Raw genomic sequence first — 17,358 nt, forward strand, 5'->3', positions numbered from 1 at the left:
ACTGCACAAAAAGGTTTTCAACTCTGTAGGGATTCAAAACATTGCTGCTGAGGGGAAAGGCATTTCCCTTGTGCCTTCCTCAGAGGGAATGCAGTTTAACTGATCTGCTCCTCCCCTGGGCTTCCTGCTCCTCCAGGTAAAACTGCTGCCTGCCTCCCCACACCATCACAGATGACATAAAAGGCTGGGTGACCTGCTCATACCTGGCACCTAAGGTAAAGTGGGTGGAGGGAGTATTGTTGGCTCTGGGAGTGTGGGTGGGTGGAGGGTTTCCTGGAGGTACCTTTGGGTGTTCTAAGTTCAAGGCTTTGGCTCCTGCAATGAGAATTGCTCAGAGCTGTGCTCACAGCCACATGTCTGCCTCTGTATCTGCAGCTGCTGAAGCCACACTCCTTTTCTCTCCTTTTCCCTCCCCCTCTACTTTTTTTCCCATACCACAACCCCACTCCAACAGAGAGAGAGAACTGCAGTTGTTTAGTCCCTTTATTGTCATTCCACAGGGAACTGCTACATCCTCTGCACAGGCTTAATCCCCAGGATGTCGAATCCTTTGGCCATGACAGTGGCAGTGGCTTCGCACAGCAGCAGCCTCCACATGTTCACCTTCACGATCTGGCCTGGAAAATGCAGACAGAGGAGCTGGAGTAGCTGCTCAGAACAACAGCCTTCCCCAGGGGAAGCCCCTCCACCCAAAACCAGGCTCTGGACTTGCACATGGAACCCTTCCTGATCTCCCCAAGCCATGCAGACTGACCACCCCTCCTGTTTCCAGGTGCCTAGCTGCTCCCAACTCCACTCAACCTTCCTGCTCGGTCATAACACAGACTCCCCTAGTCTCCGTCAATCCTCCCACATGGACACAGTAGTGTGACAACAGCCTTTCCAATACAGGGTAACACCCTGGAGATGGATGTAACCACAGGATGTGACACAGGCACAGGCAGCACCCCGTGGCCAACACTCACCAGTCTGCCTGTCCTTCTCAACACAGTAGCAGCTGTCATAGAACTCGGTGAAGGTAGTGGCCAGCTCATACAGGTAGTCACAGAGTGTGTGCAATAACAAGTCCTCCAGGATCTTCTGCAGGATCTCAGGAAACCTCAGGATGCACTTGCCCAGTTTCCACTCCTTCTCATGGTCAAGGACAAGCACCTCCTCCCTGGCTGCCTTGCGCAGCATCTGCTCATCGATATTGGCCAGGCGAGCAATTGCCCTGGAATGGTCCAAAACAGAGTCTGCTTGTGAGGGTGCCAGTGCCCAGCCTGCTCACCTGGCTGGCCTGCCTCAGGGCTGATGGCCTCCCTTGCCCAGTGCTGGGTGACCAGGCTGAAGAGGACAGTCAGCCCTTGATCCAGGAGGGCACTGCAGAGGAACAGGGAGGGATGGGCTCTAGGCACCTGCAGCAGCAAGGACAGCTGATACTGCCAAGCAAACCACGGCTCAGGGTGCCAGAAAAACTGGGGTGTGGCAAAACTTGAGCTGAGCAGCCGCTGGAACACAGATGCATCCTTTTCCAACCATCTAAATCCTCTGCTTACCAGGAACTCCCACAGTTCCCTCCCGGGGCTGTGTGTCACACAGAGGAGCCACTTCGGGTGGCACTGGACACATGGTGTGCAATGACAAATAAAATCTTGTCCAGGGTGAATACCAGTGTAGCTGGCTTCTCTTACCAAACACCCCAACAGCACTGATGTGACTGTCCCTTTGTGACACAGATGCAGAGAGCCCCAGCTCCTGCAGCTCCCTGCACCCCACGCACCTGATGCGTGTGAAGGCATAGAGCAGATAGGCAGCTGTGTTCCCTCGGTCGTCCAGCATCTTGTCAAAGGAGAACACGTAATCATTGAGTCTGTTGTGGGACAGATCTGCATATTTAATGCATCCAAAAGCCACCGACGTCTGGGCAGCTTTCAGCTCTTCTGGCGTCAGGACCTGGTGCAATTTCCAAACAGGCAACAGTCAAGAGGAAGAATGAAGCACAATGCACAGCCCTGGCCTCTCAGCAGGGCTCAGGAGGAGAGCCCAGGCTGCTGAGGGCATTTACCCACCTGGTCCTCAGCTCACATGCACCTCCCTGCTTCAGGGCACCAGAGAACCCCAAACCCGCCCCTCACTTCTCCTGCAATCCACTGGCACCACAGCCCTGCTCAGGTTAGGGCTGACTCCCTCTTCTGACTGCCCACAGGACCTCTGTGCCCCACAGCCTGCCAGGTGTGATGTGCTCTGCTCCTGCTTCTTCCATGTACACGGAACAAATGTTGGTCCTCCTACCCTTATGGAGCATTTTGGTCAATCCAAACACTTACAAACCCCTCTGTGCTGGAACAGTGGCAGCAGGGCAAAGCACTTTGTGCCTGACTCCTATGAGCCCTTCAGAAATTTTCAAGGTTTTTTTTTTCCTTGCTTCCTCGTGTTCCTGTTTAAAAAGGAACTTTTCACTTTTCACTTTCACCCTACACTGTCCTTCCCAATTCCACTGCCTCACACTGTGCTTGGACAGAGTTTGGCCTTTCTGTTACATTCCATGTCCCACACTGTTCAGTTCTCTGCAGGCAGCAAGACAGACAGAAATCTCATTAAGCAATGCAGAGACCATAAGTCTGGGAACACAACTGGGAAGTTCTCAAGAAAGACAAGCAATCTGGCCCAACTACCTTGTCCCGTTCCTTGTCTTTCAGCTTGTCCATGGCTCGTTTCAGTCCTTCCTCCAGCAGGTCTATGAGACGCACTGTGTCCCCTGAACGAGTTTTGAACTTCTTCCTAAAAACACACAGCCAAAATGACCACCTGCATAAGGGGCAAAACACTTCCACCCTCTGCCTAGTGCCCAGCAAGCTTAGGAAAAAAGCACATGGCAAATCCTTTTGTATTGAAGGAATTGCCATGACATGGACAGCTCCAAAACTGAGACAGCACCTACAGCATGGTCAGCAGGAATGGCCAGGAAGGACTCAACAGCTGGAACTGTCCAGTTCCAGGCATTAAGCAGCACACAACAGCAGTGCCAGACTTTTCCCAACTTTTGTTTCATCTACCATGAAAGAGAGTAGAAAGTAATGAAAATGATGGCCTTTACCACTGCCATCTCCCAGTGCCACATTAGCTTCCACCAGCCAATCCAAGTGCCCCTCGCCAAATGCCAGGCAGCAGAAGCCAGGCTCGAGAGGGAATGTGACCACAGCAGCAATGACTGTGAGGATCAAGGACAGTGACAACACAATGACACAGTTACAGGTAACAGCACAGGAACCAGTGCTTTCTTTTGGGGTTTTTTTGGTGTGCCACATACATGCTTCTCAATGAACGAGAGCAAATCTCCTGCATTCACTCAAACTTTCTCTCCAAGGTACAGACAGAGGAAAAAGTACACCCAGACACTTACTTGTCTTCTCCCAGCACCACTCCAAAGGCAGCATGGGCCACTCTGGTGACTTTGGGATCATACCAGCCAATCATCTGTCCAGCTGCAAACACTGTCTGGAGATGCACAGACTGCAAGAAAATAAAACACCAACAACTGGTTCTCAATCCACTCCTCCAGGTGTAGTTTCTTCATAGCTTTATCCTAGTCACAACGAAGCTCTCACAAGAAGACTTAAGTGTTTCCAACTCCACAGACAAAATCTGCTTTGAATTCTTCAACCTTTCCAAGAGTTTTCCAGCTCTACAGAAGCAGCAACTGGCAGATTCCCATCACTGCTCAGATAAGGAGTAAATACACCAATCACACAGAAGACCCTGTGGCGTTCTACCTGTGTTACTGGTGCATCCATCATTTCACACACTTTGTGCTGACCAGCACCAACAGTTACAGCAGAGAGTGCTGAACTCACCTGGCCACTATCAACAACGTAGATGAGGATGTCACCCTTCTCTTCACACAGCCTGTGCTTCAGAGCAGCCAGGTCTGACGTGTCGTAGGTGTAACCTCCGTCCGATTTCATGATTGTCAGCGGCACAGGGAAACCCGGGACGAACACCACCTTCCGGCCATCGTCAACCTGCACAAAGCCTGCCAAAGCAACCAAAAGCATTCTGTGCTGAACAAACCACGGAGCTTCTGGGCCAGCAGCAACACCTCCCCTCCCTGCTGCTACCAGAGAGAAAAGGCCACACACTCACATCATCAAAAATATGAAAAGACCTACATGAGTACTCCCTTGTCAACACCAGTCCCATTCTGTACAGCACTTCCAGAACTATGCACAAGGAAGCGATCTGCACAAATGTGACCTTACCAGGAAAGACCTAATTCAAAAACTCCCATAATTTGCATCCACATCTGCCTGTACAGCCACAAACTCATCACAAAATATGGCATTAAAGGCAACAGAAACTCTGCAGAGGTATGGTGACAACTCTGCACAGAGTCTTTCTGAAGTGAGACAGTCAGAACACTTCAGATGGTGAGACTCAAGAACTGCAAAATCCAGACAGGAACACATAAAACCAGAGACTTTTTATGCTGCATTTGGATTCTTGCCAGTTTCAAAGTCAACATGATCCCAAAATCCCACTGTCTTCACAGAGATTTCTCAGACAAAGTTTCCACAGTCACAACACTACGACTGGGAAGTCTGTCGTATATTGCTCCTTGACTGTTTACTCAGAATACAATAAATTCCAGTAGTATCCTGTGCTACTGCCTACAAATATCAGAGAAAAACTGCTTTTGATGTCAGCAAGAAAGATCCAGGCTTTCTGGAATGAGGAAAAGCCACAAAATGTCCTCTTAGGAAACATGGCTGAGAAAAAAAGCAAACGTGGGGAAGATGCAACTTGAAAAGCATCAGCCCTAAGCCCTGCTGAACAGGATTGAGGTTACCATGCTCATCCTCACAGCTGCAGAACTTCTGACCCGAGACCAAAAGCCTCACCTTTATCTTCAAATTCTTTCACAATATCTTTCATCATCTCATGGTAGAAGGATTCCCCTCTTTCTACGATTGTGATGTCCAAACAGTTGTAGATTTTCTGGAATTCTTGAGGGAAACAGAACATAATACTTACATTAAAGGCACACAGTGGGAACCAGTGGCATGTTTAGCAGTGAGTACAGCAAGGCCCAAAAAGCATTATCCATTTCTTGGTCAAGGCATCAGACTAGGACTCAGGAGACAAAAGATTTAGCTGAAAGTCTCCACTTAAGACAGCCCAGTACTTTGGTTGTACTGGCTTTTTGCTTTCAGCTTCTCTTAGCAGTGTGGCAGTGGTTTTTCAAGAGAAAACAGAAGGGTGTGCTCAGACATAAAGTGAGGAAAGCCACATTGTTGTACAGCTGAGACATTCCAGATGTGGCGAAGTCACCTCTGCGTGACACGTCACAGATGAGATTCCAGGCTTTAATGAAGTCGGGGTTTTTGCTCTGCAGCAGCACCACACATTGGTAAGCTCGCTTCTTAAACTCCTCCTCTGTGTCAAACCTCTGCTTGGATTCCTGCAGGGAAACACATGGAAAAGCACTGCTTTCTCCCCTGAAACAAACCACCACTCCTAACAGGCTCTCCAGGTATGCTCACCTCAAGACAGAAAGGCTCTGTGCTTACAAAGGCCTTTGATCATGCCCCATACCGACAGTTCAATACCAGATACCACAATTCATCACCCCGTGGCTGGTTATCACAATAATCTACTAACAGTGATTTAAATCTTCCATTTCTCCACAACTATGCTGCAATTTGTAAAGCTTCTCAATCTGCTTTGCTACACATACCTTGTAAAAAGCTTGGAGATCCCCAATGGGAGGAGAAACACTTAAGTAATCTGGAAATTTGTCCTGGAGGTGAGCAATGAGCATTCCAAACTGGGTGCCCCAATCTCCTAAATGGTTCAACCTTGGAGCAATTGAAGAGGACATTAATAATCATCTCTTACACATATGCTTTAAAATACACACATTTTTAAAATATATATTCTAAAAGAAACACACATAATACCAGAAACCCTGCCCAGGCAAGCTCCCCAGTTCCACTGCACTGAAGCTGCTGCCCACCTTGATTCCTAACCCTGCTACACTTGCCCAGCTTAGTATCTACTACCCTTAAAGGGTTATTTGCTATGTGCTTATAAACTAAGACCAATACAGAGCAGAACAGAGAGACAGGGACTGCACAAACAGCCCAGCAAGCCCACCACACCCAGCCTCACCTCAGAACATCATAACCCACGAACTCGAAGAGCCGGGACATGCTCTCCCCGATGATGGTAGAGCGCAGGTGGCCAACGTGCATCTCCTTTGCAATGTTGGGGGAGGAAAAATCCACCACCACCTTGGGCACAGAACCAAAGGAACACATGAATAAAAGGCCATTACCACACCTCGTGTGTTTGATCTGGGTTTTGTTATGGGGAGCAGTGGGAAGGAGAATCACCTCTGCTGACCCTCAGCAGGAACATCAGAGCGAGGGTTGCTGCAGCCCAGCTGAGGGTCAGGGATCACTCCCTGACTGACCTGGGCACAACCCCCACCCCCACAGAGCCCTGTCCCTCAGCCACCAGAGACCACAGCAAGTACAAGTGACCTACCCCATGGCCCCCAGTTCCTATGCCACATCCCACATACTCCGCTCTAACACCCTGCTGACATGGACATCTGCTCTGCACATCCCTTCAGGGGGGAATTTCAAAGATACTGCAGCCCAGAACAAGTCCCCTGTAGCAAGGTGGCTGTGTGCTTTCTGCTGTACCTTTTTCCTTTTGCCAATAGCTGGTGGTTGAACTCCATTGATCAATAAACTGCTCAGCTGCTTCGACACAAAATCCTTTCTCAAGTGGACATTGATAAAACCTTTGCAGGAAAAAACCAGCAGTGAGTGCTGGGGCTGCAGAAGTGCCTCAGATTGTTTTTTGTTTCCTTCCCCCCTGGATTCCTGTTTTCATGCATCAAGCACAAGAGCACATGAAGTCAGCTTGACAAAACATTTTACAAAGCTGTCACTTGAAGACAATTTCTGTTCCCAGATTAGAAGAGTCTGTTCACATCAGTATAGCCTTTACTGCAGGAGTCAGATGCTGCAAGCTACACCATGGACATAACTCCTTTTTGTACACTGCCACTCAACAATGAATTTATAGAAACAATTTTTTTGTGAGAAAATAAGTAATTTGGTTTCCAGAATGCAAAACCAAATCCTGCTTTATCTTTTTATTAAAAATTAATATCCTAAAACATACGGTTTCATCTGGGATAATTTATGCTCATGGTATGACACTGTCTTATTTCTCCTGCTTCCCAGAGCCAATGAACAAGCTCTAGCCCTAAAAGGGCTGTGCCATGGGATTTCTGTGTTTATGCTGAAGCCCTAAGGAATATGAGTCCTTGTATTTTTCCCTGGGTCACAGGGACAAAACAAAGGCAGCAATTAATGACCTCCATGCTCCTCCAGCTTCTCAGTTCTGAGAGGACAAGGTCTCCTCACCACGCAAGCAACAGCGAGAAGGGCTGTCCGTTTTTTCTGTGATTTCATGACTCTGGCTTGATTCCTATCACCAATATTGAAAGAGGAAAAGCTGGTCCCCTAGGGATCAGTGGAAAAACTGCTAATTAAAGGGCTCATGATCATACCTGCCAATTCTAATTCAGAAGTAGATTCTCTGCTGCTGCACAAGTCTGAGCTCTACAAAGCTCACCAAGACAGAAGAAGCTAATCCACTGTGAAACTGCAGTTTTAAAGCACAAAACAGTAGAACTCAACTCAGCTTCTCTCTCACAATATAACTGCCCTTTTCGCTTTAAGATATACAAAGTGTGTAAAATGAAACTATCTTACCAGGCCCAGCAATTTCGACCTTCTCAATGCATTCATTGGCAGGAATATTTTTTACTATTTTCTCGGCGATTTCTCGTGGGCTAACCTTCTGTTCCCTGGTTTTGAGCAGTATCTGGAACACAACAAAGATCAAGGAAAATTCAGTCCTCTGAAACATTCTAGAGAGCAAAACAGAGAGCACAGGTACTGAAGCACTGAAACATCCTCATGGTCCTTCAGCTTCATAATACAGACATGTACACAAAGAGAAACATCTCTAGCCAATTTTACAGATTAGATCAGTTCTCCACAGCACAAGCCTGACTGAACCCAACACGTTCACCTCCTTCTGCTCAGAGCAGTCCCTATGTCAGAGGAAAATCTCCCAGGCTATTTTACAAAACCTGCTAAGTGGTTTGGTAAATATGTGTTTTTCTAAGCTAAGTAAAAGGGACAAACCCTTTAAAAATCAGCATAGCTGACACAGTCCTTCAGTGCTTCACAATCCTGTGGATCAGTCTCATGGGTGTCCTCAGCTCTGGCAGCATCCACATTTGAAGTTCTGAACTGTGCCTCCAGCAGATGCTGAGTGTGGTTTCAGAGCAGGTCTGTTTATTTATGATTAAACAAACCAAAGCAAACTGCCTTCCGTCCTGTCTTAGTCTCAAGCTCAAGCTTAATAAATAAATAAGTGAATAGATTAATAAGTGAATAAATAAATAAAATCCAACGACCAAAGCAAACAAAGATAATCCCAGCACTACCCATTTTTCTTTAAAGAGCATCAGAAAAACTGCTGTTAAAGTAGCTTTCCTTTTCCCTTGGAGACATGAGCAGCCTGCTGTGAGGAACTCAAAGAACAGGACTCAAGTACACAAGTTTACATACAATGATAGTATCAGAGTGGTTTGAGTTGGAACAGACCTTTGAAGATCACCTAGTCCAACTACACAACTTCCCTGTCCATTCCCAAAGCACCTTCTCACATAGCTTTTTGCAAATCTTACAAAAACACCCTTTAGGAGGATTCTGTAAGCTAGCCCAACCCATCCCATGCAAAACACTATGTTCACACTTGTATAAAATTACAAGTATTTGTTTCTGAGCATATGATTTTCCAGCATTACTGTGATGTGTTTGAAAACAACTCCACTGAGGCCACAAAGATGGTGTACCTCTTTGTCAACTCAGAATTTACACTAACTGCTTGTATTTGCTAACTTACAGTCTGCTCTAAAATGTATTTCTACTAGAGTTGCAGTTTTCTGTTTAACCTGTCATACACAGGATCCTTACAAGATGGTAAAGGCTTAAGAAGGTCAACAAAAGCAAACCTCAGCTTTAGTGTTACTCAAAGTGTAAAGTACAGGAAAAATAAATGCAAACCCAGATTATGAGCATGTTATACCAGATTACAGGCACGTTATGTGAACCATTCCAGAAATGGTCACCACACTCCTGTTGGAGCTCCTGGCTGAAACCCCAAGCATTAATATGCTAATGAGCTCCCAGGAAAACAACAGGCATTTGTGAGGGTCCTTTCCACATCAGCACGCCTGCAGGGAGAGGCTGCTGCCTGGCACGTACCAGTGCTGCCCCAGTCAGGGCACTTCCCACTCTGCTGGCAGTCCCAGTGACCCTGACCGGTGTTCCAGCTCTGCCTGGGGACACCCTGGGAAGACCAGCACCCCAGCCAAGCCCCTAAAACAAGGTGACAGAAAGTCTCCAACCTGCTGCTCTCATCCCCTGGCTCTGCCATTCTGACACATTGCCTATGTGAGTACGGCCAAACTCCAGCCCAGTGCACAGCCTGCCAGCCCAGGAACAAACTCCACAGCCAAGGCCAGCACTAGGAACCCCTATTCACCAGCACAGCTGACAACCTGGAACTCAAACCCTGGCTGGAAGGGGACTGCTCAGACACCCAGTTATGTGAACCACGTCGGTGCTGGGAAGCCTGGACTGCTCGAGAATCCCAACTGCGACTTAATTGGGGTAACGCGGCGGTCAGGGAAGTGGCAGCGCCCTGAATCCCGTGTCAGTGCAGTCACCCAGGGTGGTAGCACAGTGACAACATGCTAATGAGACCGAGGGGAGACACGGGATCTGGGAGGGCAGTTCTGCCTGGCACCGCAGCCCAGAGCCTGCTGCCTGGCACGTATTGTGCCCCTGCTGCCCGAGCCACGCTCATTGCACAGGGACAACCTGGGACAGCACAGTTCCACGAGTGGCAGCGCAAGTTCAGTGTCAAAACTGCCAGTCTAATGGGTTAATAAGGGGGAAGTGACAACAGGAGGTGTAAAAAGAGGAGTTGTTTCTGTTTAGATTGCCAAATAAAAGACCTGTAATTACAAAGTGTCTACTTAGTCACCCAAAGGCATCAATGCACTGAAAGTTTGGGTGCTTCAGCACCTAAGCTAGAACACACACACCTTCTTTCTCCCACACCTCCTGGATTTACTTCAGCACAGTCCCAGCCCATTGAGCAACTGCTGAATTGTCTCTGATTCTATTTGGGTCCTCTTTGGTCAAACTCCCTGTACCCAGGGAATTAACAAGATATGTTAAACAAAGGACTGAGCCAGAGGATCTGGCCAAGCAGCAATCCACACCTGGCTGGGCTCTGAGAAGGCGCTTCCTGAGCACGTCCAGGCCTGACAATGCCCAGTACCTTCTGGCTGAGCTCAGGCAGGGCAGTTTGGGATGTAAGACACAGATCCAAACCCAACAGAGCACACAGGGCAGCACCTGGGCTGCTTTGCTCTGCCATGTGTGTCTGTGGGTAGGAGGAAACCGCAGCACCCACAGCAAAGGGAGGTGTGAGCCAAGAGGGGAAGCTGGAGATGCCCCTTTGTCACCTGCCCTGTGAGAAGGGGGTACATGCACACAAACGTGTGAGGATATTTCCTGGCACTAGAGAAGAGCAGTTAGAGCTATGCAGGTGTTTCTCAAGATTTTGCAATTCTCTAGAATCGTGATTTATTGTTTTGGTGTTTTCAGTTCCAAACATACAACTCACTAATTGGTAGTTAATTGCACATCATTAGTAAATCGATGCAGCACTTAAATCCTGATTTGATTTAGATCCCATGAACCAAGCAGTTTTTCTGTGCCACACACATTAACTCTCTCATACCAGGCACCTGAACAGAGGTTTAAAGGCCAGCTCTGTAAAGGCCAATGCTTCCCTTGAAATGCCATTCAATACTCACTCAATTCTCAGCCCAGAACAAGTCCCATATTGCAACTCTCACCGTGCTGTCTATCCCTTAGCTTCCAACAGACAACATCCCTGGTTTTGCTTCTTTGTTGAGATTGTTTCCATCATTTACCTGTGATATGCCCATGGCACTGTTACACTGGTAGTCCCCAAATTTGGGCTGCTGACTTGGTGTCACCACCAGAGGAGGGTTTTCTAAGTCTGGGTAGGCAGCCTGAATGGCAGCTCCAAAGATCTCCTGGAGACAGCTGTTGATATTAATCATGCTTTTGGTTGATTTACTTCTTTCCTCTTGAAGGCTCTGAAAAAGAAAACCACCAAAATCCAGAAGGCTGAATTCCCAGCATCTGAGGAGCTGTTACATCCCACTTTTCTCCTTGGCTGCCTGGCAAAGCACAGCTGACAGATTTGGCTGACACCTCCAGGCACAGGAGCAATGTATATAACATAAAAATCCATGATTCTCCTGCTGAACCATTGCTCCCAGCACAAACCTCCCCCTGACTGCAGGGCTGCATTACTTCTCACACCTGGGTTGGTGATCCTGGGACAGACCTCAGCTGGGCCACCTGGTCGAAAACTGCCCCAGCCATGACCATGTGGGCTTAGTGACCTACTGACATCTCCCATAAAACAGGTTCCTGTTTAAGGAACGAAGAAATATCGGATATGCCATCAATTAAGGTGTCAGAATGCAGAGCAAGCATGCTGTCACACATCAGAGCTGTGACGAACTCACACCATTTATTTAGGTTGTCCTAAAGACAACAAAAAAAACCCCACAAGGTCCAGCAATGATTTTTTATTCCCTTACCTTCTTCAGGAAGTTTAACCGGTACTTGAGTTTTGCGTTTTCGTCTCGCAACCCTTCCAAACTCGGGGAGACTCCCAAGCACCCAAAGTTCTTCAGACGCTCAATTTCTGCAGTCAACAACTTGATCTCGTTTTCCTGAAAAGAAAATTGAGCTGTGTTTCAATTACACAGTAATTTCTGGAGAGGGGACAGGAGGTGAGGAGCTGCAAGATCTCAGGCACAGTGCTAGTTTGCATTGTAAATGCAATGACACGTAAGCTGATTAATTCCAAACAATATTTGAAGATTGTTTCTAGTTGTGTGAAAAACAAGGATTCTGAAATACTCTTTAAAAAAGGCAGTAAGAAAATAGTCTCACTTATACTGACAGAAGTACAAGAATGACAACAGGACATGCTAATGAGATAGTCCCCAAATAAGCACTTTCTCCAGATTTTTAAACAAAGATATCAAATTATTTGACTCAAAATTCCCTTCAGCCTGTTTCACCATCTCACAGGCCACAGCTTCAGAGGAGTAAACCATGACTACTACACAACCCCAGCAAACTCAAACCCCACCTAGAGACAGGAATGCCAGAAGTAGTGTGCTGCTCCACAGGGGCATTTCTGCAGTGTGCACTCACTTCCACCTGGCCACACAACCTTTCCTGCCCTGTCCAGGAAGAAAATGTCTTCTCCCTTAAAACTGACACAAGGCATTCAGGAGCACTTGGGAATTTCAGGAGGGCCTCTATGTTCCAAACACACTTCCCTGTGTCCCAGCAGACTTCACAGCCCCAACTCAGACAAATTTGTTAGCAGCAAAAAGGTTCGAAGCTGCTGCAAGGAGCAGGAATCTTCCTCACCCCACACCCTAAAGAAACCAGAGCCGAAGTTTCGTCTCTGTTGTCCATCTCTTGTCCTCCCCATAACAGGCCCTGAGCCACAAAGCTGGCTGTGACACAGAATCCTAGAGGCTACTCAAGGTTTGAGGGACTTGGTGCTGCCATGGAGGGAGGCAGTGAGCACTGCCCACCCTGGCTTGTCACCTCCCTGGCTCCCTCATCCAGGCTCTCCTCTGCCAGCATTCCCACAGCAGGACGCAGCTCAGGCTATTATTGCAGGCCACCAAACCTTATCAAAATGGGCTCATTTCCTTTGCTGCTCTTCAAACAATCAGACTATTTAATTAGGAAAAAAACTGGGCCATTGAATCTCTTGGTCTTGTATGTCCACCTGAACAACAGCTCCCAGGAACACTGCTGTGACTAACTGCACATGCTCAAAAACCTAGGCTGAGGCAAAACCATCTTGAGATTGGCCTGTTTGTGGGCCAAGCTGAAAATCAGTACTTTTGAGGTCATTCTTCAGGTGTGCTTCAGTTTATGGCACACTTCTGTTACAACCTCAAGGTCTCCTCTGCTACAGAGGAGAAAACAATGCTGCTTCCTGCAGTTTGGATGTGAAGAAACAGGACTTTGAGAAAAAAACCCAAACCTATATCAAATCCTCTGGTTTGGCATTTACACAACTAAAATCACTGAACAGCACAGCTATACATTATAATCAACTCACTTCAAATAGTTCCCATTTCAGCTTTTCTTTTCAAAACCCAAGGCAGGTGTACCAAAAATCAGTTTTTCTCTTATTTACATACATACACAAACCTTCCCCCATAAACAACAGCAAATTGATTTGTTTATTTTCAACTTTTCTTCCTGGCCTGATTTGGTAGCATTTCACATAATTTATAGACCCATTTGTAAAATCTTCTATACTTCAAGTTAAAAAATAGCACAAGAGATTTCACTGTGTTTTCACAGCTGTGTCACTGTAAGTTTCAGTGCCATTATTGCTATAAAACATCAGAGCAGTGACATACATAACTCACCCCCCAAGCCCAGAATGTGCTTTAAACATAAGTGCAAAGGTATCTTCAGCCCCTAATATCACATAATCTGTAAATTCTGTGTCCATGCAGTATTATCTCCCCTCTAGTGAAGTCACCAGCTCCAGGATAGGCCTCCAAGACCCCAGGGAGAGTTCTGCATCGAAAGCAACATTCTCCAAAACCAGAAAATCACATTCTGCTTTTGAAACTAAAATCCCTGCAGGTCCAAGCCAACATGCAGCTCACAAGTATTCCTTCTGCATTAAAAGATTCCTCCCAAGCTGTAACTGGGATATTTCAGTACCACTGACAAGCTTTACCAAAGAGGAATCTGAGCTGGATTTTCCTATGTAATAACAAACACCTCTGGCCACCCAAGGGAAGGCTCCCAGGAGGTGACATGACCAGTAACCTACTGGAGCTTCTTTCCATACTGTTTCACTGCAGGTGAGGATGAGGAAAGAGGTCGTGGTCAGAAGCCAGAACTACAGTGCCCAGGAATCACTGACCTCTGGGCAGACATCTGGCCCAAAGAGCTCTTAGAGTGACTGTAGTCACTTGGATTTGGCCAGGAAACAAAAAACTCTAAAGTACTGCCACAGTTCAGCAACTCTCGTCTAGTTTTTTCCCATGACTGCATCAAACCAGCAAATTCACAGCACTGGCACACGGAGGCATTCGGGATGGCCCCATCTCAGATGTGACCAAGCCCAGACTGTCACCCCAGACAGTCACATTTGTCTCTCCTGTTTAGTGCTCCCCTTCTTCAGACATTTCCAGCAGCAGTCCTTGTGTTGTTACTCGAGTGTGAACCAAGAGCAAAAGGTTTCACCATGGTGGTTCACCTGCCTACTCCAGTGCTGCTGCTGCCATTTCAGTCTCCCTTTTATTGTGCTCACCAACAGCTCATACAGATGATGAAATGAAGTTCTCATTCAAAAGGACCCAGCAGAAAGGCCTGAACTCAGCAATACTTACACTGGGTCCCAGACTGATGGAGCTGAAATCCCAGCAGCTGGGCTGGGACAGCCACACAGCCGAGTACAGCTTTCATCTCCAAACTGGCAATGGGGGCACCCCTGTTCTGGGAACACCACCCAGCACTCTCTGGTGAGCAGTGACAGGAGACAGGAAAATGAAATGCAGCTGTGTCAGGGGAAGTCCAGACTGGTTCACAAAGGTTCTTCACTGGGAGGGTGCTGGTGCACTGAAACAGGCTCTCCTGGGAAGTGGTTGTGGCACCAAACCTGCTGGGGTTCAAGGAGCATCTGGAATATGCTCTTAACAATATGCTTTAGTTTTAGGTAGCCCTGTGATGAGTGGGGAGGTGGATCTGATGATCCATGGGTCTCTTCCAACTTGAGGTATGCTATGATTCTGTGACCCCCACACCCACAGCAATGTTGCTGAGCTTGCCTGGAAAAAAGGTCTTCAGATACTTACATCAGAAATGCCTCTGACCACAGCACCCTGTGATAAAGTTAATTCTCTGGCAAAGATCTGTGAATGCTAGATGTTACTGAAAGGACATGAATGCTACATTCTTCCTTAAAAACAAACTACTCTGCAAAACTACAGCTAAGCCTTGTAACAACTCCTCTCTCATGGCACCATCCAAGTGAGGAAGGGAGACAATGCCAATACACCTCTGATCTAAAAGATGTGAGACTGAGAAAAGGAAGGGAAAAGCTGCTGTTCAGGCCAGCAAGTGTCACCTCCTGGCTCATTCCACCTGCACTGTCTGGCACAACTTGTCAGTAAAGGGTCATACCTGATGACCACCTCAGGAGGAGCTGTGGGAATTACATGAGGCCATGCTGACATCTCCAAGGGCTCTTTGCTCAGGTGAGTGCTAGAAATCTTCCCCTCACCTGTGAATATAAAAAACTACAGCTTTTTCAAAGGACCAAAAGCATCCTTACATTTTCCCTTAGCACATAAGACTGTCTTCCAAGAACCCTACTTGAGCAGGTGGGTACCATGAAACTTGCACAGGCTTCTGTCTCTAGCTTTTACTATGAAAGAGCTTTTCTCCACCAAAATAAAAATAATCATAAAGGAGAGAAAACGGCCTGAGAGAGCATGGCCAAGGGAGCAGAACACCTCTCTTCCTTCCCCTCCTAGCCTCCTGCTCAGTTTTATCTCTACTCCTACTCTGCCAAGCCCTGCTGAGCCAGCTGAGCACACACTGCTTGCTCCTTGTTGGGTTATTTTCCTGCAGGCTGGCTCCCCACAGGCTCCAGGGCATGCTGCAGCTGGAAACAGGGAGCATGTGGCTGGGACTGACAGGCAGAGTGAGGCTCAGTAATTCTGCATGGCCTCCTGCAGCCTCCCGGAGCTGGAGCTGAACACTCCTGCTCTGCTTCCAGTGCCTGGAATCTGCTTAGGGACTACAGACAAAACAGCAGTGACAGCAGATGGAGAGCCACCTTGCCAGAATACCTGAGATGTCCTTCCTCTCCTAGCAGCAACAAAGGAGAAAGGGAAAATCAAAGGCAAGAAGGAGGTGCAGAGATTCAACTGCCAGATTTATTATCTCAGTGCCTGTCGTATATTTAAGATTTGTGAGCAGGAAACACACTCAGAAGTTGCTCAAGAGCACGCAAGTATGGCAGGCAAAAACCCAAAGGCCGAAGTCCAGAAGCTCTCAGCTGGATGCTCCAGAGGAAATGGGCAAGGTATGAGAAGTGACCCTGGAGGAGTCAAAGCTTTCCTGAAGCTGCCTCTTCACTCTACTGTCAGTACCGGCCACTGACCAGGACAGACCTGGCAGTTCTGGTTTTTATTATTATCGTCACTGAAAGGCAGAGAGTTGTCACCACCTTTTCCCAAACGTAAGCACCTTGTGGCTGAGTGAAGCTGTTCGAGGAGGCCAGCGTGCCAGCACACAGGAGGCGCATCCCTCCCCGGCTGCCAGGGCTCCCGGGCCGCCGCTGGCCCCGCCGGGTGATCGCTGCCCGGCCAGACCACGGGCCCGGCGCGGTGACAGCGCCGTGCGGGGCCGGTCCCGCTGACCGCTCGGGAAGCTTTTTCGGAACGCTGCCGCGATCCCGCCCGGCTGTGAGACAGGGCAGCAATGGAGCCCTGCCCTCAGTCCCGGCAGACACGGGAGCAGCCCGGGAAGCGCTCCAGCCCTGCCCGCTCCGCCTTCCCTTCCCAGACCGACCTCCCGCTCCCGCGGGGCCCAGCGACCCGCCCGGGACTCCCGCCACTGCGCGGGCTTCGGTACCCGGGCAGCGCTCCCGGGGCTCGCCCGCCACCGGAGCCCCGCGGAGCCCCGCGGCTGTGCCGGTCGGGGCCGTCCCGGCCCGTGCGGTGCCGTGCCCGGCTGTCCCGTCCCGCCCGGCCCCGCACCTGCCGCGCCAGCCTCGCCGCGGACTGCGCCACGCGCGCCTCCATCCTCGGGCGGCCGGAACCGGGACTGGCGCCGCGGGAAGCGGAAGGCGGCCGGAGCGGCGCGGCCGCGGCCGCAGCGCCCCCGGGCGGCGGGGAGGACCCCGGCGGGGCGGCCATCGACACCTGCGGCGTGAGGGGAACGGGGAAACGGGAAAGGGAAGAGCACCTCCACACCCTCCCACACCCTCCCATTCCCTGTCACCACCCACCAAACGCGTCCCATGCCCAGCCGCTGGGTACAAAATGGGCACAGGGAATGTCCAGGCAGGGAGAAAACCAGCAAGTACCCGAGGGAACGGCCGGAG

The 17,358-nt window shown here is 48.8% G+C and overlaps 2 protein-coding genes across 12 annotated transcripts in view; one reads left to right on the forward strand and one right to left on the reverse strand.

The window, feature by feature from the left end:
- Positions 1-640, forward strand: part of LOC119706386 (rho GTPase-activating protein 7-like) — a 46,319-nt gene extending 45,679 nt beyond the window's left edge. For 9 of the 10 annotated variants that reach the window (XM_038150015.1, XM_038150022.1, XM_038150013.1 and 6 more), the window contains 2 exons: positions 137-215; positions 501-640. In XM_038150015.1, coding sequence (XP_038005943.1) covers positions 137-175 — 39 coding nt within the window. In that variant the 3' untranslated portion in view covers positions 176-215; positions 501-640. The remainder of the gene's footprint in view (positions 1-136; positions 216-500) is intronic. The other variant, XM_038150014.1, reaches the window with a different exon arrangement.
- On the reverse strand, positions 468-17,107 carry RARS1 (arginyl-tRNA synthetase 1). Of its 2 annotated transcripts, XM_038150025.1 has the most exons (16): positions 17,012-17,075; positions 15,429-15,528; positions 11,786-11,920; positions 11,084-11,272; positions 7,773-7,884; positions 6,690-6,790; positions 6,151-6,272; positions 5,717-5,837; positions 5,311-5,440; positions 4,881-4,985; positions 3,837-4,015; positions 3,386-3,495; positions 2,658-2,763; positions 1,763-1,935; positions 966-1,213; positions 468-617 (listed from the first exon to the last, which is right to left on the reverse strand). In XM_038150025.1, the coding sequence occupies exons 4-16, from the start codon at positions 11,234-11,236 to the stop codon at positions 508-510; spliced, it is 1,770 nt and encodes a 589-aa protein (XP_038005953.1). In that variant the 5' UTR covers positions 11,237-11,272; positions 11,786-11,920; positions 15,429-15,528; positions 17,012-17,075; the 3' UTR covers positions 468-507. The 2 variants fall into 2 exon arrangements, with proteins under 2 accessions (XP_038005953.1, XP_038005952.1); XM_038150024.1 differs by lacking the exon at positions 15,429-15,528 and having other exon boundaries at positions 17,012-17,107.
- Between the last annotated feature and the right edge of the window lie 251 nt (positions 17,108-17,358).

The sequence above is a fragment of the Motacilla alba genome, chromosome 13 (assembly GCF_015832195.1).
Source record: "Motacilla alba alba isolate MOTALB_02 chromosome 13, Motacilla_alba_V1.0_pri, whole genome shotgun sequence".
Taxonomy (NCBI): Eukaryota; Metazoa; Chordata; class Aves; order Passeriformes; family Motacillidae; genus Motacilla; species Motacilla alba.